General features: G+C 38.8%; 1 protein-coding gene across 1 annotated transcript in view; it reads right to left on the bottom strand.

Moving 5' to 3' along the window:
* Positions 1-17,422: 17,422 nt before the first annotated feature.
* GALNT16 (polypeptide N-acetylgalactosaminyltransferase 16) overlaps positions 17,423-22,100 on the bottom strand; it is a 112,810-nt gene continuing 108,132 nt past the window's right edge. Inside the window, exon 15 of the mRNA XM_051977899.1 lies at positions 17,423-20,453. Within this exon, the coding sequence (XP_051833859.1) occupies positions 20,316-20,453 (138 nt within the window). The 3' untranslated portion in view covers positions 17,423-20,315. The remainder of the gene's footprint in view (positions 20,454-22,100) is intronic.

The following is a 22,100-nucleotide window of genomic DNA, read 5'->3' as shown; positions in this document are numbered from 1 at the left end:
TAAAAACTATAATCATCACAATATCTTCCATTTGTCTTCTGGACTCCTCTGAGTAAGGAAGGGGAGGATGAAGATGGGCTAAATGAAATACACCAAGATTTGACAAAATATCCCTAGTCACAGAGTAAGTAATTGGCAAAGTTGCTTATGTAGATTTTGACTTTGTGCAGTTCTGCGTCACTTAAATGGAATTTATCCACAAGACAAGACTCTAATACTAATCATTTTATACATGTTACCTCATTTAAACTTCATAATAACCCTATGAGGTAATTCTACAAGTTTGTTTGTTTTGGACTGGACCTATGATTTCCCTGGCCTAAGAAATTGCCATTAAGGATACCGAGACACTGAAAGTTACACATTTCATCCCATTTCATCCATGGCCATCTCCAATCATCTTGATCTGTGTCTTGCCACTGGATCCATTGGCTCTGGAGGGTAAAGTGAGGCAGATGACCTCGCCCAGCCCTCCATCACTCAAATCCAATTCAGTTGTATGTCATGGAGGAACCTCCTGATGTCATGGCTCTTGGAGAATGAAGCACAAACAACATGTTGGGGGCACTGAGACTTTAGTGATTTGCTGAGGTCATTTAGCTAATAGGCATTAGAGGCAGCACTTGACCAAATTATTTCTCACTATAATAATAATAATAATAATAATTACCCCCATTTTACAGATGATAAAACTGAGACTCAGGGAGCTTCAGTAATTTGCTCACAATCCCACTGTTGGTTAAGTGTCTCAGGCAGCATTTGAACAGAGGAGTTTCTGATCCTCTTGCAGCTCCCCATCTACTTTAACAGGCTGCTTTTTATTATCTTTTAAAGGCAAAATACCAAGTAGTTAGGAATAATGCAGTCAGGGCCAGGGGAAAAAAAAAGTTTTCTTTACAGTTGTCATCATCATTGGCAAAAGACATTTATTTCTTAAGTGTCAAACAATGTGTTACTATTAGAAGACTAAAAAAGACACCTTATCCTCCAAAGCTTATGTTGTAATATGTGATTTAGTGGTTTGAAGGACCAGCCTTTTAATAAGAAGACCTGGTTTTAATTTTTGCCTTTAACATTGGATAAGCAAATCATTTAAACCATATGACCTAATACAAATTGCTAATAGACAAATTATTAATTTGCCTCTCTCACCAGAGAGTTCTTCACACCAACAAAATTGAAAATTAGGACCAATCTTCACTTTCCCTCCCAAGAAAAAGGAATTGAATTAGAATTGTACAAGTACTAAAAAAAAAAAAAAAAAAAAAAAAGTAATTAAACCAGTAATAAGGGATGAATAGTCTAATCAGGGGTCTTCAAACTACGGCCTGTAGGCTAGATGCAGCAGCTGAGGACATGTTATCCCTCTCACCCAGGGCTATGAAGTTTCTTTATTTAAAGGCCCACAAAACGAAGTTTTTGTTTTTACTATAATTGGGCCCTCCAACAGTCTGAGGGACAGTGAACTGGCTCCCTATTTAAAAAGTTTGAGGACCCTTGGTAGACTTTGAGGCATGTGGGGAAAGTGTAGTGGGCCCATTACTCTATAAATGAAGAAGAAATTCTATCTGTGTGATTAACTCATATGTAATCAATTATGGTGATTCAATTACTCTTTTACAGAGAGATGTTGGCTGAGAGGCCTGAGTAGAAAGAGCCTGTATGAAAATTGAAATAAAGACCCAAGGGGGCCAGCACGGCTGGCATCCAAAGCTGATTTTAGACAAATAATTTTCTCTCCTGGCAAATGACTCTTCTATTTCAGCTATTCGGTTCTGTCCAATTCTTCATGACCCCATAACCCATTATTAATACTGTTCATGAGATTTTCTTGGCAAGGCTACTAGAGTCATTTCCTTCTTCAGTAGATTAAGGTAAACAGGTTTTGAACTCAAATATTCCTGACTCCCAGGCCCCAGCATTCTATCCACCGGGCTACCTACATATTATTCTCATTTTATAGTTGAGAAAACTAAGGCAAACAGAGATTAAGTGACTTAAATGAAATGTCTGAGGTTGGATTTTAACTGAGTTCTTCCTGATTCTAACTCTCCCATCTTTTAATCCAAAGTCTCATCTACACACTGGCCATTATAATGAATGGCCAAATTCTTGGTTTTTGTTTGTTTGATTTTATATCATTGTAGTTCCTGCATATATTGTTCTTCTGGTTCTGTTTTTTTTTTTTTTTTTTTTTTTTGCTCCAAATTGGTTCCTTTAAGTCTTCCCTTTTTTCTCTAAATTTTTCAAATTTATCATTTCTTATGGTATTATAATACTCCTTTATTTTCACTGACCACAATTTCAGCCATTATCCATTCAATGGACATCTAGGATTAAGTGACTTCTCTAGGGTCACACAGCTAGTGTACTGGGTTACTCAGCTGCCTTATATGTTTGGTATATACATATCTATATGTGTGTCTATATAACATATCTATGTGTATATGTGTATGTGTATACACCTATATGTATATGTATATATCTATGTGTGTATATATGTTTATACATATGTATGTGTGTATGTTTGCCTCAGTTTCCTCATCTGTAAAATGAGTTGGAGAAGGAACTGTAATGGTATCTTGGCCAAGAAAACCCAAAAATGGAATCACAAAAAATTTAAGATAACTGAAAAATGACCAAGATAAATATATACATATATGCAGATGCACAAACATATACAATATATGAAATTAACAAATGCTATAGCTCTGAGGACAAAAAAGTGAGCACAAGTATGTATATACATATGAATGTTTATATGCTTTTATGCATGGGTGCATGCTTATGTGTATAAATGATGTCTATGTATGTGTATGTATATACTTACACATATATGTGTGTGTGTGTAAAAATAAAATCACATATAGATAAAGATATGTTTTCCTCCTGATAGGATAAAAGCTCCTTGAGGATAGACCTTATTTTGTTTTGTTTTGTTTTGTTTTATCCCAAGAAAACTAGCATAGTGCCTGACACTTAATTATAGTTTATTAACTGTACTCATAGACTTGTAGTAATAAATGTGATATTTAATTAAATTACCATACATCAATGTACAAATAAAATATATAAAAATAAGTACAAGATAGAGAGGAAGCTTGATGTAGTGGATATGAAGTGACCCCAAAGACCTGACAAGTACTAGATATAACTTAATCTCTTTGTGGTCTTCTAAGCAACTTTCTAAAACTAAGTTGCAGAGAAGGTGGTAGGAGGACTTTGTATACATAGGAGTTCTCTATATAAGTGGAATAAGTTATAGTCCCTAATCCTAAATACAAGATTGGAGTGGTGGTGGCTGGGGAGGAGACACACTGGCATTTAGGGAATTAGAGGAATACAAAAGGATTTGTGTAGAAGGTAGTTTTGGTTGAATTTTTCAGGAGACAGACAGTAAAAAGGCATAAAGATGGAAGTTCCAATGGAATTGAAATGTATGGGAAAAACTAATTTGTCTGAAAAGCAAAGAAAATTAATTTGGCTGAAGCATAAAGGAATATATTAAGGTTAAGAAGGGTAGATTTTGTGCAAGTTATGAAGGGCTTTAAATGCCAAATAAAGGAGTTTTTACTTGATCATTGAATCTATTACTGCCCTGCCCTCATCTCCAATAATAAAACTTTTGAAAAAATGTGTAACTAAATACAGAATTTTAGAAAAGCCAGGGGGAATGGACTGGACTTGGGAAGGATGGGATTTGGATGAAGAGCCTTGACTAAAGAGTCTCTAGGTCAGACCTATTTATAAAAACCAACCTGTATATATTTGTATGGATTGGCTAGGTGAAACAGTGGATAGAGGGCTAGACATGGAGTCAGGTAAAGATCTGAGTTCAAATCTAACCCCAGATACTATGTGATCCTGGGCAAGTCACTTAACCCTGTTTGCCTCAGTTTCCTCATCTGTAAAATGAGCTGGAGAAGGAAATGACAAACCAGTCCAATATCTTTGCCAAGAAAACTCCAAAAATGGAATCATAAAGAATTGGACAACTGAAAAATGATGAAGATAAGTAAATATAGACATATATGTATACACACAATATATGAATTTAACAAACACTATAGCTCTGAGGGCAAAAAGGCAGTACAGATATGTATGTACTTGTGTGTGTGTGTATTCATATATGTATAGATAATATATATATTCAGGACAAATGGAAGGAGGATGTGCTGTAGCTGTGATGGCTTTCCTGGGGTGTTTGATGAGGAGGCTACATTTCTGAGGCCAGAGTTCTAGGAACAACTTAAGAAGGTCTCCAAATCAGAGAATCTGATGATGCCCCCAGTTCATTTTGGAAAGGTATGATATTTATTTTTACCTGGGTTAGTCCAGTTTCAGAAGTTAAGTGGTTTCCCTAGTGGTTTCCATGGAAACACAGCAAGAACAGCTGTTATCCATTCAAATTAAGCTAGAATAGTTAGTTTCTTCCTGGAATTATTCTGATATTTTTCTCCTCTGAGGTTGCTATAGGAAAGAGAGATTGTCATGACTGGATTCCCATCCACCTCTTCCCCAATCTCCCCTCATTTCTTGATTCCAGGGTCACAAGGAGAAAGAGAGACTTGTTTAGACATTGCTTCTCTAAACCAGGATAAAAAGATAAAAGCTTGGGGATCACTTTTAGAGAGATTCTCAGAGGCTTTGCAGAATAGGATTGCAGAAGGGAAGTTAGAGAAGAGTGATCTTTGGGGAAATCCCAGACCCCAAAGGGTTGATCCCTTACTTTGTTTCTGATAGACCACCTTCAAAATAGTAAGATTTTAAAACCAATGCTACAGTCTGAATCCAGACTCTTGGGTTCTCATCAAGATCTGTCAATACAGAGAGGGATCTTCAACAGTCAGACTATATCATTCATGATACACTCAACAAATTGCCAGAAAATGTGGGATAGATAAAAATTAAATTCAATTTAAATTCAACAAGAATGTATTAAGTGCTTACTTTGGACCAAGAGTTATGCTAGTTGTTGGGACCCCTGTTCTCAACAATTTTACTAGGAAAATAGTTTATACACAGATAGATAAATATTGAGAGCTATTATGTTGTAGTTAGAGTAACAGGATGAAGAACTTGTCTGTTTAAATCCTGCTTCTGATCCACACTGAGCTGTGTGACTCTAGGCAAGTCACTTAATCTCTGTATCCCAGACAAGTCTTTGAGTTGTACATTATACAATCTGCATGTTAGATGGAATTTCCTAACTGGTCATTCCTTAAATCAATGTCTGTTTATTTACAAACACACACACACACACACACACACACACACACACACACACACACATAATCCCATAGAAAGTTGGAAACACTCATAATTAGGAGGTTAAAAAAAGAGGGTGTTTTTTAGAGGTAACATTTGAGTTGAGTCTAAAGGCAGGTGGATGAGGCAGCCCAACCTGAAATGAAGAAGGCCCGAGTTCAAATACACCTCCAACACTTAGTAGCTGGGCAAATCACTTACTCTGTTTTAGTTTTCTCATATGTAAAATAGGGCTAAGTGAGTATCAAATGAAATAATAATAGTAAAAAGTTTAGCACAATAGCTGGCACATAGTAAGCACTACATAAAAATGTTAGCAATTGAAGACTGAAGAAGTTAGAAATTGTAAGAGATAGAGATGAAAAGGAAGAGCATTCTAGGCATAAGAGATTAGCAGTCTGTGTACAGAGGCAGATGTGGGGAAGATAGGATTTCACATCTTGGGCTGCAAGTAGAATGGTTGGACGAGACTTCAGACTGTATGAGGAATAATTCTAAATCAATCTAGAAAAAGAAGTGGGACTCTGATTACAAATGACTTGACTTTAAATGTCCTTTAAGTGCCACCTACCTAGGGCAGCTAGATAGTGCAGGGGATAGAGTGCTGAGCATAGAGCCAAAAAGTCCTATCTTACTGAGTTTGAATCTGACCTCAGACATTTACTAGCTATGTGGCCCTGGACAAGTCACTTAACCCTGTTTACCTTAGTTTCCTAATCTTTAAAATAAGCTGGAGAAGAAAAAAAGCAAATCACTCCAGTATGAAAATGCCAAGAAAACCCCAAATGGGTCATAAAGAATCAGATAGGACTGAAAAACAACTGCCCAGCAACAAAAGAACAAACAGAAAAATCTGTGTTTTATTCAATGATTGAAGTATTTCTCAATATTGAGTCACATGACCTTTGGGGTTTTAAGCAGGAGGTATCAAAAAAGTTACCAGAGGGATGACTGAATGCCTCTAAGTCAGAATCCCCCCATCCCTGTTTCCAGAACTGGGACCTTGGGAGGTCATTTGATCTCTAGAGAGATGAACCTGGAGATACAGAAAGTTGCAGGAAGTGACATGACCTGTGGGAGGCAGCCAGCATTGGTGACCGTTGGCCAAGGATGTCTACGTCCTTTTAGTCTATCCAATGAGAAGACTCAAGTCTTTTGCTTTTAAGTCCTGGATAAGTGGGAATCTGGCCATGTTCCAGGTTCATGTGGTGGGAGTTGGGATGGTTCCTAGGTGTATCTGGGCCTCTCCTTGCAGGGATTAAATAAATGCTTTCTCTTTGTACCTGAAGATGTCTCTGATTAGTTAGTTAGGGAAAGGTTGTCTTGCACTTGACCTGTCCCACACAGTTTATGGGGGCTCAGCCCGGGCTCTGACTTCCCAGAGAGATGGCTGAGATCCTGATTCAAGGTAAGTGCCAGGCTGGGTTCTCCAAGCGACCTTGAGATCAGATTCTGAGCCTCCCTCTCTGTGATGGGCCTACGAGAGACAAGACACTCAGATACAAAGAGAAGGCACACAAGTCTTCGAAGATGAAACCCGGGTGAGAGAGAGCCAGGTAACTTATGCATGAGTGATCCTAGAGGCACTATCTGTTAATGTGCCCTTGAACTATCCTTATGGATCCTGGATCATGAAATCTTGGGTGATCCAGATTAAGGGGTGAGGGCCAGGAAAAGGGGTTCTGTTAACGGCAGATAGGGGTGTGAGGGATGTAGAAGACCCTTACCCAAAATGATTACTCAGAGATCACTCAGTAGAAGGCAGAGAAGTTGTTTATTGAAAACCCATCTCATCATGAGATAAGAAAGATTAAGTTCGCGGTAGGAGGGCTAAAGAAGTAGTAAAAATACATAGCTTTTATACTAGAAATTACATCACAAGTAAAAGAGCATTGAGAAGGGCAGGGGGAGGCATCTAATTGGTTGTTGCTATTTGGGGAGATTGGAATGGAAGGTTTCTGTTTCCCTGAAATCTCTTCTAGGAAACAGAAAGTCAGGCCTTCAGGCTTAATCAAGCAGACAGTGGTCCAGCTAATAAACTAAATATCGATTAATGTCAAATACTAATAAATGTCATCAGCTCAGGTTAAGTAAATATGTTTCTAGCTGGCCAAGGTTCAAGTAAATATGAGCCTGCACATATTATACAGATCATAGGGGAGACACAGAAATAATAAAATACAGAAAAAGAATTCATGCATTCCTAGAAGTTCTTCACCTAACTCTCTATTCCCCACGGGGGCTTTCTATGATTGGCTATGAAGGTAGGCAACTCCTTCTGACCCTGGTCTGCCAAGCGACCCTGGAGAGGTTCAGCTGTGCATTTGCTGGAGACCAGGGATGAGAGGGGGCAGTCCAACTCAAATCTTCATAGAAAAAAGGAAAAAAAAGTGCATTGGGCATTCTGTTGTATGTGATTTTTGTCTGTGTGTGTCTTTGTGCAGAATGTCTTTGTCATGTTTGTTCCGTGAGGTAGATTTTGATAGGAAAGGAAAAAAAAAGAGAGAGAGAGAGAGAGAAGGGTCTGACTTTTCTGAAGGCTCTAACTCTGGCCAAAGTTGGAGCTTAGGAAAAGTCCATTGGGAATAATGGCCACATGGGGCCAGAGGGAGAGAAAGAAACTATGCTGTTTAGTGAAATTCATTATTTGAAATATGATAGCAAAAGCAGTTTTATATTATTGGGAATTTAAAGCTGTAGTTGATTGGATTTTAAGTTAAAATATAGGTTATTAAAACAAAATACCAGTAGCTTACCTTAAGGGAGGTCGTTTTTATATCTCCCTACTTAGATGGTATGTTGCTTTCTAGAAGTATTGAATAATTTGTAAACTATGCCTTAAAAATTTGTCAGCTCTGTTGGGTATATGTATAAGTTTTATGAAATTTGGTTCAAAGTTATTTGAGAATTTTGAAGTTTAAAGTTAAAAAAAAAGTGATTTAAAGACAAGGGACAAGAGAGATTGATTTGTAAAAGCAAGTAGTAGTTTAAATGGAGCATCTACTCAGAAGGGTTATTGGTTTGGGAGTGTTTAAAGTATGTTAGAGAAGGTTTGAGCAAGTAGGCATTGGGAGGAGAGACATAGAGATGGGACAGGAAGAGACGGTGTTCGAGGAGGAAGAAGGAGGAAAACGGCTTTCCAGAAATAGGGAACAAAAAGGCACAAACCCCTAATGAATTTGCCATTTGCCATGAGAAAGGAGATACCCCATGAGGTCTTTAGCTGGCAGATTGGATCCTGGAGGAACCAGCACCCTAAAAAGCTGTGAGAAGTTGGGGTAGGGAAGCATGATTGAATGGGGGAAGGGCAACCATGTGGAAAGGGGCCTTGTCAGGAATCTAATCCTCCTCCCCCCATCAAAGGAACAGCCTACATGGTGTTAATAACTGAATGTTTTATTTTTATTTTTTCAAGTCTGTAGCTGCTCTAAGAAGTTTGTTGGAACTGTAAGTTTCTGAAAGCAATTTATTTCTACTAAAATATCCCATCTGTCTTCAGCAAATTATTTAATGTTTATTTAAGTGCATAATAGTTTGTTTAAGGAATGTGATTAAAAAAAAAAAAACCTAGAGCAAGATTTTAATCTGATCTGATAATTTTATATGGTTATTTCCAAAAGTTTAATTTTTTTTTTTAGAACGAAGAGAGTATAAATGTTAAATCTGAAAGGTTCTTTTATGTGGAAACAGGATGGACAATAAGCAATTTAGAACTTTTCTCTGTTTTGAGTATTTTAAAAGCAAAATGATCTGTGTAATGTTGAACTTAGAACCATGTTAGATTATGAAAGATAAACTGTATAAGCTGTGAATTTTCTAGGATAAATCTCTTACTGTGATCTTTGGGAGCTAGATTCATCTGAAGCTTTGATTAATGATAATTGCTGTAGGAGATAAAATCTTTTGGGACTGCAGCTGATATTTATTTGGAGTTTCAAATTCAAATATGACTGAATAGGTCATCAAACTAGTGCTCCACCATCTGAAAGGAATATGCCACAAGCTACTCAATTTGGGAATTAATTAGAAGGACGATCTTGGTCTCAAGATAAGATCCTTCTGACTCAATTTCCCAGTGGTGTTCTTTTGAATGAGAACCCAGCTGATTATTCCTGAGTGGTTTAAGGTGGAATGGCTAAAAATTAGGGCAGTTACCTGAAGTAAAACTGAAGTTAAAAAAAAAAATCGTGTCCCTGACTTTTCCTCTTATAGCAAATGTCTGTAATCAGAGTAAGTGGTCAGTGAGAAATATAAAACACTATACAAGTATGTAGATTTTTTAATTTGCAGCCCAGCTCTGGAGGACTTTCTGGTTGCTGCTATTATATCTTTTAACTCTTTTACTTCCTGGGCCTAGAGTTTTTTGTTGTTGTTGTTGTTGTTGTGCCACAGGTCTCTTTTAATGTCCTGACCCAGTTTCCCTAATTGTCCTATTCAGTTACTCTGCCTCAGGTTATAACCATTCCCTCTTAATGTTAGGATAAAGATTTTAAGTCTTAGATCTTAGGCTATTTACATTCCCTCTTAATGTCTGATGGGATAAAGGTCTTTATCCATTTTAGACATCATTCGAATATTAGGAGCTTCTCCAGTATGTCATTCTCATCCTAAGTTTCTTCCCCCATTAGGTCATCCCCATCCAGGCACCTCTCCCATTACGGCATTGGTCTTGTTACCCTATAAAAGAATCTTGTATCTGACATTCATTGCTGGATTCTTTGAGACAATAGTCTCATTCAGCCTGGGACCAAACATGGATCCATTTGGTCTCAGTAAATCTCTCCATTAAATAAATTATTAAATTGTTCTCTCAGTTTCTCTGGCATTACACTTTATCTAAAGGCTTACTTCGCCCAAGTACTTGGGGCCACTCCCACTTTGCCTTTTGTTCATTGAGAGAAAGCAGGCAATCTTATCACGACCTGAATTGACTAAGGTTTTTTTTTTTTTTTTTTTTTTTTAGGACCTTAAAAGTTAAACTAATCTGTCTAGAGTCTTTTACACTGTAGATGGAAGTTACCAGAGGGATGACTGAACACCTCTAAGTCAGAATCCCCCTTATCCCTGTTTCCAGAACTGGGACCTTAGGAGGTCCTTGGATCTCTGGAACCCCAGTCTTAGACCCCTGATTTATTTATCAAAGATCTATACTGACTTCAAATGCATTTTTCATGTTTTGCATGATCATGGGAGACTATATGGAAAGAGAATTTTTGACACCCAAACAATTCCTCATTAAGTAAGCAGAGAAAATAATTACTGCCAGTTATCCACAGACCTAGAGAGGTTTCTGTTGTTTCTTAAATGAAGGTGTTGTGCCACAGTTCCCTTTTAATGTCCTAACCCAGTTTCCCTAATTGTCCTATTCAGTTACTCTGCCTCAGGTTATAACCATTCCCTCTTAATGTTTGATATGTTATGTAATGTTAATGTTAGACCTTAGGCTATACCTCCTCCCTCTTAATGTTTAATGGGATAAATCTCTCCATTTAATAAACTATTAAATTGTTCTCTAATCTCTGTCTTGCTCAGTTTCTCCAGCATTACAAAGGGGAATTCACTCCAGGTGAAGGGAAGCAGGCTTACAGATTAGCTGCCCATGTTGCTTATCATTTGCCCGGACCATGGCAACTTTAATTCCCTGATTCTTGCATTTCCTCATATAGCTCCCAGATGAATAAATTCTGAAAAGGGCCTGCATATCTGCCCTTTGCAACTGCTTTGTTTTGTTAATATCTGTACTAATTGGATAAAATTTTTCCCTGGTAAGTCTCTATCTAGTGTTTTTGTGGGAGAGATCATACTCAGCGAAGGGCACATAATCTATTATGCCAACTCCTTTGAGGATACAAAAGCAAGAATTTGGGAAAAACATTCTTTGGTATCTATCCTAAGAAAGCTATTAGAATGAGAGGTGTTTTTAATAGCCTCATTCCCTTCCCCTCTCCTTCCCCCCCTTACCCCCCCCCCCCCCCCGCCCTTTTCTGGGTGGGTTCCTGGTTACTGTCCTTAGTAACCTCTTTATTAACTCTATTTTTGTTTATTCTTTTTCTTTTGCTCATATTTAGTCCTTGCATTTTAATATATTTGTGAGAGTTATTTCTTCCAGATTCTGAGTCATGAAATTCCAACCACATGGTTAACCTGAAATCACCTGAGACCTGATTCATGACCAGACACTGCTGTTGCTGCTGCTGCTGGGAACGCTCCCACCTATAACTCGCTCCTCTCCCCTTTTCAGTCTGGACCCTACAGGATATTGTCGGCTATACACTCCTGGTCAGCCTGAAGCAGATCCAGAAGATAAGACCTTCGTCCCTTTGTCCCAAATAAGCCTGGGTCTGGACTGCTTGAGGTGGGTTGTATATATTGGGGTGAGAAATCTTCAAACTGATAAAAAAAAAAAAGAGGGGGGACTGAATGGAACTGATTGAATGGAGTATTTCTCAGTATTGAGTCACAAGACCTTTGAGGTTTTAAGCAGGAGGTATCAAAAAAGTTACCAGAGGGATGACTGAACGCCTCTAAGTCAGAATCCCCCTTATCCCCGTTTCCAGAACTGGGACCTTGGGAGGGCATTTGATTCTGGAGAGATGAATCTGGAGATACAGAAAGTTGCAGGAAGTGACATGACCTGTGGGAGGCAGCCAGCATTGGTTGGTGACCATTGGTCAAGGATGGTTACTCCTTTTAATATGTCCAATGAGAAGGTTCCAGTCTTTTGCTTTTAAACCCTGGACAAGCCGGAAGCTGGCCAGGTTCCAGGAGCACATGGCGGGAGTTGGGATGGCTCCCAGGTGTATCTGGGCCTCTCTGCAGGGATCAAATAAATGCTTTCTCTCTGTATCTGAAGATGTCTCTGATTAGTTAATTGGAAATGAGGTCTTGCACCCAACCACACAAAAGGGAATTATGGAATATTCTTTAGCAGGAGAGTAACATTGTCGGACATATTTAAGAATGATCACTTTGGTAACTGTAGAGTGATTGAAGAAGGAACATACTGGTTGCAAGGTGACAATTCTGAAGATTATCTAGACTAGTGGAGTTAGAAACAGGAACCACTAAATCATGCATAAGGATCCTTCAGATTGCATGTTTACTTAGAAAACCATACATTTTTATATGTATATACATATACATATATAATTATTATAATATATATTATAATAACATTAAAATCAGGCTGGAATTATTTTGATTAATTTCTCCATTTTATAGATCCAAAAATGGAAGGCTAAAGAAATAAAGTGATTTGAGAATCAAGACTAGAACTTAAATTTCTTAAAAGACCTAACTTCTAGGGCTCTTCTTGTCTTCCTTGATTCTTTACCATCTTTCACTTTTCCAATTGTTTGGTTTTTGTTTGGTTGTTTGGTTAATTGGTTGCATCTAATTCTTTATGATCCCATTTCGAGTTTTCTTGGCAAATATACTGGAGTGGTTTGCTATTCTCTTCTCCAGCTTGTTTTACAGATAAGGAAATTGAAGCAAATAGGGTTAAGTGACTTACCCAGGGTCACACAACTAGTAAGTGTCTGGGGCCAGATTGATGGGCTCTGAACGGGAGTTTGGAGAAGGAGGAAAACAAGAAAGGTAGAGTGAGGTGGGTCCTTGTGACAAGAATTCAGGAACCAGAGTTATCAGTGGCACAGAATGGGAAAGTTTATTTTTGAATATCACTAAGAAAGAGACTCTTAGTGGACAAAAACCTCTAGTACAATCTGGAGATTTTCAAAGAGGTTTGTTGGTGGCACTTAGTTTTATAGACAGATCCTATAGCTTGGGACAATTGAAACAGTGGAGAGTTTTAGAATTGAATGGGTCTATGTTTACCTCTATAGAGAACTTGATCCGTAGTGAGTATCATCACTGGAGGTGGTCTCTCAGGATAACAAAATGAAGCTAGTTATCCTGTTTGCCTCCATGGGGGTACAGAGGCAAAGTTCAAGATAGCTCTCTCCTTGAGAGAGAAAGATTTTCAGGCTTCCCATGCTAAGCGCTATCCATTGTACCATCTAATTGCCCCTATTCTCCCAGTAACCAAGCATTGTCAATTCTAACTCTATAGTGCAGCCTACTTCCATCCCTTTCCCCCCACCATACAGTCATAATGATAGTTTAGAACTGAATGAGATAAAATGAGATCTTTCAAGACAGTTGTGAAAATCGAGTTTGAGTAGGCCTGAAGGACTTTAGTATTAAGTCAAGGGCATACTTAAAGTGTCCCCTCCCTGCTATTTTCCTAAGGGCATACTTAAAGTCTCCTCACTGCTATCCCCTCCCTGTTATCCCTCTAAGGGCATACTTAAGTCCCTTTCTTGTTATCCTCCCTATTTCAGCCAAATATGGGCACCTATGTACTTGTTGGTCAAGTTCAATTTCTTGAATAGTTCCGCGTTTAGAATGTAAGATCCTCAGCCAATAAGGATGAGGGTCAGTGGTGGGAGGGGAATTTGCATTAGGGGTTAAAAACTTTGACCCTGCCCCCTATGGTGCCTCCTCCCTTCAATTGTCTGCTCGATGGGTGGGATGCCCGTTCTCTAGGACATATAATAAACTTTGCTTTGCTTCTAGATATCTATCCAGTTGTTTTATTAATGGTTTCTGACCCACACAGAACCCTTTTGCTTTTTTTGCCTGGTGGTCTCTTGACCCCAAATTTCTCCCATTTCCAATATTGACAATCGTAAAGAATAGATTTGATAATAACACCCCTTATTTTGTTGTGTCAGTTCCCTTTTATGGTCCTGACTCAATTTCCCTAATTGTCCTGACTCAGTTTCCTTGAATTATTCTGCCTCAGTTCCTAACTCTTCTGGCCAATCCTGCAACACCCACCTCTCCCTCCTAATCGTGATGATCCAGATAAGGAGAAAGACCTTTTATTTTAGGCATCATCAGAATGTTTGGTACCTCTTCCCATTCTTGATGGGAAAAATTAATCCCAATTTATCAGATGTCCCCCATGTCACCCCCACCCTATCAGAAGTGGATTGTTAGTCCCCGTTCCCCTGGTCTCAGCACTGATTCTACCTCTGCAGAGTCTACCCTTGTATCTGAGCCGTGTGTGTGTGTGTGTATATATATATATATAGGTCATTAAGAATTCACATTGTTTGCTGGATTCTTGGAGACGATAGTCTTATTCAGCCCTGGGACCAAAGCATGGAACTATTTGGTCCCAGTAAATCTCTCCCTTTCAAAAATATTAAAAATTCAAATCTCTATCTTGCCTCAGTTTCTCTGGCATTACAATTTTTTTTCTTTTTTTTTTTTAATTTAATTTTATTTAATAATAACTTTGTATTGACAGAATCCATCTGGCATTACAATTTAATGAATTCAAATGATTCTCTTATTTTTAGGAGCAAATTCATAGAGCTTTTAATTTATTGTTTAAAGGATTTATCTACTGTTCCATGTATATTCTGCATTACTCTCCTTCCCACATTTTATAGTTTAACCAAACTGGCCTACGTACTGTGCCTTTGCACTGGCTTCCTCCTATATCTCAAATACATTTTCTTTCTTCTTAACCCATCCCTACTTCTTAGAACATCTAATTTCCTTCAAAGCTAGCTTTTTAAGGCCTTTTCTTGACTCTTTTAGCTAGAACTAGCTCACCCCCCGAAATCACCTTGTATATCCTTTGTATATACCAATGTTTTCCCCTTGATAGACCATAATCTTCTTGAGGGCAGGACCAGATTCATTTTTGTCCTTGTATCTTCAGTACCTAATACTGTGCTGACTTCTGCCAAACCATACTTTCAATAACTAAGTGCTATCAGTTTCCTGAGGAGTGACAGAAGGATTTCTCAGATAAGTGTAGATATGTAGCCTATGCAGAAATGTGAATTAGTTACAGGAGTTCAGCCCCTTCCTAAAGGCTTAAGCCTAAAGGAGCTAGTGGCCCGAGGAATCAGCTATCTGAGAGTCAGAAGCGGGATTCAACCTTTAATGCATTCTAGCTGTATGACCAGTTGACCTCTCCAAGCCTTAAGTTTCCTTATCTATAAAATGGAGTAATCTATAAAAACTGATGGTTTTGAGGCAAAGAGAGAATGTTTAAGAAGTGCTTACACAGGGTACTCCCAACTTCTTAGTGCTTCTTAATAATGATTTTTAATAAACTTTTAATAGTTTAAATGTATAAATAATATAATGTTTTTATCAGTTTATGAAAGGGAAAAATTAAACACAAAACTTTCTTAGATGCTATTTTTTTCCTGGGCAAAAGGAAAACCTTTGAGAGAAAGCAGTATTGTTGTGCCTCAGTTCCCTTTTGATGTTCTGACCTAGTTTCCCTAATTGTCCTATTTATTATGCCTCAAGTTATAACCTTTCCCTCTTAATGTTTGATGAGATAAAGGTCTACCTCAGATGCTCTGCCCCAAAACCTCAGGTTATAATCATTCCCTCTTAAATGGTTGATGAGATGAAGGTTTTATATCTTTAGGTTATAGACATTCCTTCTTAATGTTTGACAGGATAAAGGTTTATCCATTTTAGGTGTCATTAGAATATCAGTAACCTCCCTCCATTGTGTCATCCTAGAGGTTTCCCCCTCCATTAGGTTATCCCCACTCAGATACCTCCCCCATTATGTCACTGTTCGTGTTATCCTATAAAAAAGCTTGCTGTCCCAGTACTCAGAGCTGGACTCTTTGAGATGCTAGTCTGGTCCAGCCCTGGGACCAAGATCCATTTGGTCTCAGTATCTCTCTCCATTTAATAAACTATTGAATTGGTCTCTAATCTCTGTCTTGCTCAGTTTCTCTGGCATTACAGTATAAAAATAAAAACCAAATATTTGTGAATAATTAAGGCAGTAGTTTCCTTGGAAAGGAATGATGTTTCTGTAAAGCTTTAGAATTTACAATGCATTTCTGACAAATTATCTCCTTTCAGTCTTACAACAATCCTATGAGGATTATGATTCCCATTATACATATGAAAAAAATTGAGATTTAGGGAGAGGTTGTGATTTGCCTAGTGCCAGCTGGTATGTATTTGAGGCAGGATTAGAAACATGTCTCCCTGATTCCAAATTCAGCACTGTATGCCCTGTATGGCCTCAGCAGGTAATCTGAAGTAGAGGTTGAGATGGTAATACTTGGCAACCTAGGTTGTCTTCTTGGGATCCTGAATTAAATCCAGACCATTGTAAGTATTTATGGGCAGCTAGGGGGCGCGGTGGATCTGTTCTGGCACTAGTGCTGGTCCTGTAGTCAGAAGATTCATCCTCCTGAGTTTAAATCTGACCACAGACTCCAGCTGTGTAACCCTGGGCCAACCATTTTACCTGTTTGCCTCTGTTTTCAGATCTGTAAAATGAGCAGGAGAAGAAAATGGCAAACCACTCCAGGATCTCTTCCACGCAATAAAGCTAACTCTGAGCTTTGGGGCTTAATAGACATCTACTCTGTTTTCTTCATAATTCCCAGTTTTTTCCTAATCTATTTTCCAGGTGGCACGGTAGATGAAATATAGGAGTTGGAGTCAGGTTCAAATCTGGCCACAGGTACTTCCTAGCTGTGTGATGCTGGGCAAATCACGTAACACTGTTTGCCTCATTCTCCTTTTCTGTAAAATGAAAAGAAAATGGAAATGTAGGAAAAGAAATTTGTAGTCCTTCACCTATATCCAAACTTTCCTCATGCCCCTGACAAGGGGAAGACAAACAAAAAATACAAAGCAGGTATGATGATCCTGTCCCTTCAAAGATATCAGAATTTAATCTGTCAGGTACCTCACAGGTACCACATCCCCAGCTCTGCTACATCCTTATTTCAGATTGCCAAAGATCTCTCCTTTCCTTATACTTCCTGCTATTAGATGTAAAGGGACCACATGGGGACCTTGGAGCTTTAGTTTGCAACAGGCTCCTATAAAACGTAATAGGGTGGCTTGGAGTTCACAGATGGTTCCCAATCCTGACATTATTATGATTTTATATGGATTCTCCCTAGGTCAGGGGTCATTTTGCCATCTTTCAACCCCAGAGGAAAGTCATATTTTTATTTTAACCTTATCACAACCCCATTTGTATATTCTGGAATCAGTCATGTAGCCTATGTCCCAGCTTCCTTGTTTATAAAAAGTCTTACCACCCTCATGTTACTGTTGTGAGAATCAAACAAGAGGTCACTTCTAGTTGTTGCAAGGAATCATTTATTATCATTGTCATCATTGTTATTCTCAAACCTCCTCTGTACCACTGGATTCCAGGAATTATGTAGCAAATAATAATGTCATTTGTAAAACACTATGGGAACCCCACCCAGAGGCATTGGGGTATCAGTGAAGAACATAAGGGCAAGAAGCTACTAACTGCCAATCAAGATGTCAGATACTCCTGGCCAGGGCAATAGGGAGAAGGTGGTGCACACATATATTTGAGAGGGTTTTATTCCAGATGTTCATAGAGACAAGTTCCCCAAGGACAGCTAAGTAGCACATGCTTTGGTCAAGAAGAATGGAAACAAAGTGGCTCTGAGCTTTTGGATATGTTCGATGGGAACAAATTTGGGGCCCTTGGAGTCAGCCCATCGGATAGAATTATTTTCTCATCACATCAATCCAAACTCTACCTAAGGACTGTTTACTCCTACAACCTATCCTGAAATGCTTCAGAACTTTATTCATTTTTTATACTAAACCTGTGGCCCAAATCAAATGAAGGCTGTCCATTGTGTTGAGAGCACATAGGAGGGGCATGATGCATGTTTGTTGAATGAACTTGGATTGGTTTAGACTGGATTGGGTGGTGTTAATTCACCTGGAGGGACAAGAATGGATGAAGCAACATTTAACACTGGTCCATGGGTAAACACACCATACTGCTCTCTGAGAGGTATGGGGCTAACGCAGTTACTCTCTAGGAGTGTCTGGGAAGACATTCCTGTAACATAAATATGGGAGGACACTGACAACATTCCCCTAAAGTTGGGAAATATCCTTGAAAGTGATAGTTCGGAAAAAGAAAGACTTGTTGAGACATTCTTTCATATAATTACAGATATTTGCTCTCACAGAACCTTTGGATACCATACAAATGAATGATACAGGAGTAGATGTGATAACTCAATATGCTATAGATATCAAGAAGAAAGTAACATGAGGGTACTTGTATTTTCCATCTAGAAAGATCCAGAGCTATACAGAGCTAATGTTTTATCTTTTTGTTTTTTTCAGGCCCTTGTAGTACCAGGGCAATACCTAAGTCCAGAAAGAAGACAGCTATGTGGAGATTGGTTCCAAGAGAATCATGGAAGACTAGAAAGTAGACACACAATCTTTGGCCACCAGAGAGATCCCCTAAGGATATGCCTTCCTGCAAAGGGGAAGGAGGAACTCTACAAGGAGGCCAATGTGTAGAGGAGGGAAGGAAGTGAGAGCTTCTTTTCTCAACTAGAGCTCGCAAGACTGGCTCTTCTCTATCATTCCTTCAATAACAGCAGGGATTGGAGTAGCCTTGGGGATTCTGAAAAGAGACAGTTATTATTCATACCATGCAAAGGAGCCCCATTCCTTCTACTCCAAGACAACATCCTCCTTATAAAGAAATATGACCTTTCATAAGGCACAAGTCATAATCGGAGGAGGGGGAAAGTGGTGGGTAGGGAGGAGAGCTAGAATGCATATGTTAGTAGTCATTTAAATTCTTTCAGAGTCCAGCTTCTTTCAAGAGTGTCTCCAAAGTGGGGTGTGGACCCCCGGGTGTGTATGACATTATCCCAAAAGAGCTGGGGACGGGGGAGGGCTTGACTTTGGCCAACCAATGGTAGGAAGGTGGGTCAGATCCCATCCTCCTCATGATAGCCAATAGAGACAAGCTCTAACACAACCACACTTGCCCTTCACTCATCATAGTATAGCATCAGCCCCTCAGAGCATTTATAATTTAACTATCACTTGGTACCTAAAGTAGTTGCTGTATAGATTCCATTGGAAACTCTCCTCCCCCTAGAATAACTACCATTTTATTTTTTTAAAAAGGTTATTGTTTTTCTTTTTGAAACTTATAAGGATGCAAGATTAAAAAAATTTGGAGACCACTGTTCTAGAGGATTCCAGCATAAGAAATTGGGGTTAAGAAATTAATACCAAGAGGAAATTGTCCAAGTCCTAAAGGAAGAGTCACCAAGAACAATTTAATGAACTGGCCTTCCAAGCCTTCTTACTAAAAGGTCTTTTTTAACCTGACAGAAATTTAAACATCAAAGTTCTATTAGAAGCTCTCAACTCAGAAGATCCAAGAAGGTATTGACAAGGGAGTACTTTTATCTTTTGTCTATTTTATCCTTTCAACAACTTAACCATTTTTCTGTCTTCTCATACATTGCCTTTTTATACATTTTCATACATTCATACATTTCATACACATACATGTGATTCTGGGATTTCTTCTGTGTAGACTCTGGGCTTTTCCCTTATCCTTTACCCTTGACCCATCTCTTCTGATGGTTATCCCATTTTTTAGTCATTTCTTTCCCATATCATGGTTCTCTTCCACCCCTCCCATTCCATTACTCCATTGTCCTTCTGTAGCCTAGGACCCCAATTAGGAGCCAGCTACACCACAGAGAAGGAATTAGACCTTCCTGTCCCCACACAACAACATCATCCACATGTTCACAAACAAGCCATTGTCCCTCCTTGTGGGTAAACTAGGCTTGGGGGCACAGGGGTCAGGGATGTTTATAGGGATGGGAAATAAGAAAAGGGCAAAGTACCACCCCCAACTCTGCCCAATCTTTGAGTCACAGTCCAAAATCTGTACCATTTCCATTACCATGAGTAAGGCGAGGAGTACAGGTAGAACTGGTAGGGGAAGGGAGTCCGTGGATGTACCACTGCCTCCCTCCTCCCCCCAACATGAGCTTTGAAAAAACACTTAACATTGTGGTTATGTTTGTTGATGATCCCAACAGAAACACTGACAAGATGAAAACAGCCCAGTTTGACACTCCCCCACCCTAACCCCATTCCAGCCCCAAAGTCTCATGCAAAAAGGAATGATGAGGTCCTTGGGGCTACCATCATGTAGCTTGTATTAGTTCCCACTGTTGGGCAGGTGAATCCACTTGGCATAGTCCAGTCACCACCTGTGGGGGTTGGTTCTCCAAACAGAGGCCACTGACAAAGTGCTGGATAAAAGTACCTTTCATCTTCCATTTCTAGTAGGAGGAAGAAAGAGAAAAAAGCAGGTTTTTCTTTTTAAAATAACCCTAACTGGGCATTTATATGGCATCTCTTGTATATGTCCACCACCATACTCTACAATTTCAGAATCACTTTATGTCCACGATGTTTCAAAAATGTGTTATTTTAAGCTATAACGATTTTTAAGTTGCTATAACACTTGAGACAATCTGTCTAGCATTTCTCTTTAGGGGGTGACAAGTTCAGTGAGCTGTTTATTCACCCACCACTTAAACAGACCAGATCTTTGCTATGAGTGGCAGTCTGGGAGAGGATCACTGCAAAACCTAAAAGACCCTCTACATTCAAACCCTGCCTCTGCCACATATTTACCCTGTGATCATGGACAAGTTACCCAATTTTTCTGTGCCTTCAGACAATTCTATATAATTATATCAGTGGTGAGAATTTCCATATTGCAATTCCCATAATCAATAAAAATCACAGATCTAGACCAGTCTTCCCCCTCCAAAAAAGTTATTATTAAAAATGAAGTGGTTACTCCCTGGTGCCAAGTATCCTTAGAGTTTAGTTTCGTCTTTTATAAACTATATGAAATTTTAGTCCATTTGAATCCTTTACTTCCCAAAATAAAGACACACTACCTCATGCACTTTGTACCACATGTCTGTGGATTTGAGGTCAATTTTTTTTAGTTCTCCCATGGGAATAACCCTGTCACCTTGGTGAAGATGACAGCTTGGGTTATGAATAATGTGAAGAAGAGCTGGATTTCTTTCTTGTCCCCATTATAGATTTATCAGGGACATCTGAAACTACTTGTTCACTTCCTGGTGTCTCAGTTTTCTCCAGTCTAATAATGAAAGAAAACAGCTGGAAATTATCTGGAAAGTGGCTTATCCTCAGAAAGAAAGAGATATCATCAGGAAACCAAGAGAAAACTTGGGGCTTTGATCTACGTTGGAGCACAATGCTACTCAATGGCTCAAGATGGAAGTAGGAATGAATGCCAAATTTTGTATCTAGTTCTCTTGTCTTACTTCTTAATCAAATTTTGGGGGCATTTTCTATGTGCCAAGCACTGTGCTAGATGAAGGAGATACAAAGACAAAAATGAACCCCTTTATCATAAAGAGTTTACGTTTTATTTGGGGGAAACAACATGTACACATTTAAATCTTTGAAAAAATATATATAATATAAATTTGAGTATTTTGAAATGATGGAAGGGATTAGGGAAGAAAGAGAAGAAAATAAGTGCCCAAGTGCCAGGTGCTAAGTACCTTTTTAAAAATGTATTGTCATTTGATCCTCATATTTTACAGTTGGGGAAACTGAAGCAGATAGAAAGAGGTGAAGTGCCTTGCCCAGTGTCACACAGCTAGTAAATGTCTGAGGCAGAATTTGAACTCAAGTCTTTCAAACTCCAGGCTCAGTACCGGGAATTAGTCCCATTTTCCTTAGGAAGAAATGATTGATGCTAACCACATCATTTGGCTCAGTAATGTGAAGGAGCAGCTCCAAGGCTGAGTACAAGTATTCATGCTGTCATTTCTGCAAATGAAGGAGCCAGGGAAAGAGATAATAAAGCAGTGATGATCTACATTAATTGTGAGAGTAAGAGATTAATGCAATGTCAAGGTTAGGGAGCAAGGGCTGAG

This window comes from Antechinus flavipes, chromosome 2, assembly GCF_016432865.1.
Source record: "Antechinus flavipes isolate AdamAnt ecotype Samford, QLD, Australia chromosome 2, AdamAnt_v2, whole genome shotgun sequence".
NCBI classification, from domain to species: domain Eukaryota; kingdom Metazoa; phylum Chordata; class Mammalia; order Dasyuromorphia; family Dasyuridae; genus Antechinus; species Antechinus flavipes.
The sequence above is the reverse complement of the archived record's forward strand: the minus strand, read 5'-3'. Positions and strand labels throughout refer to the sequence as shown.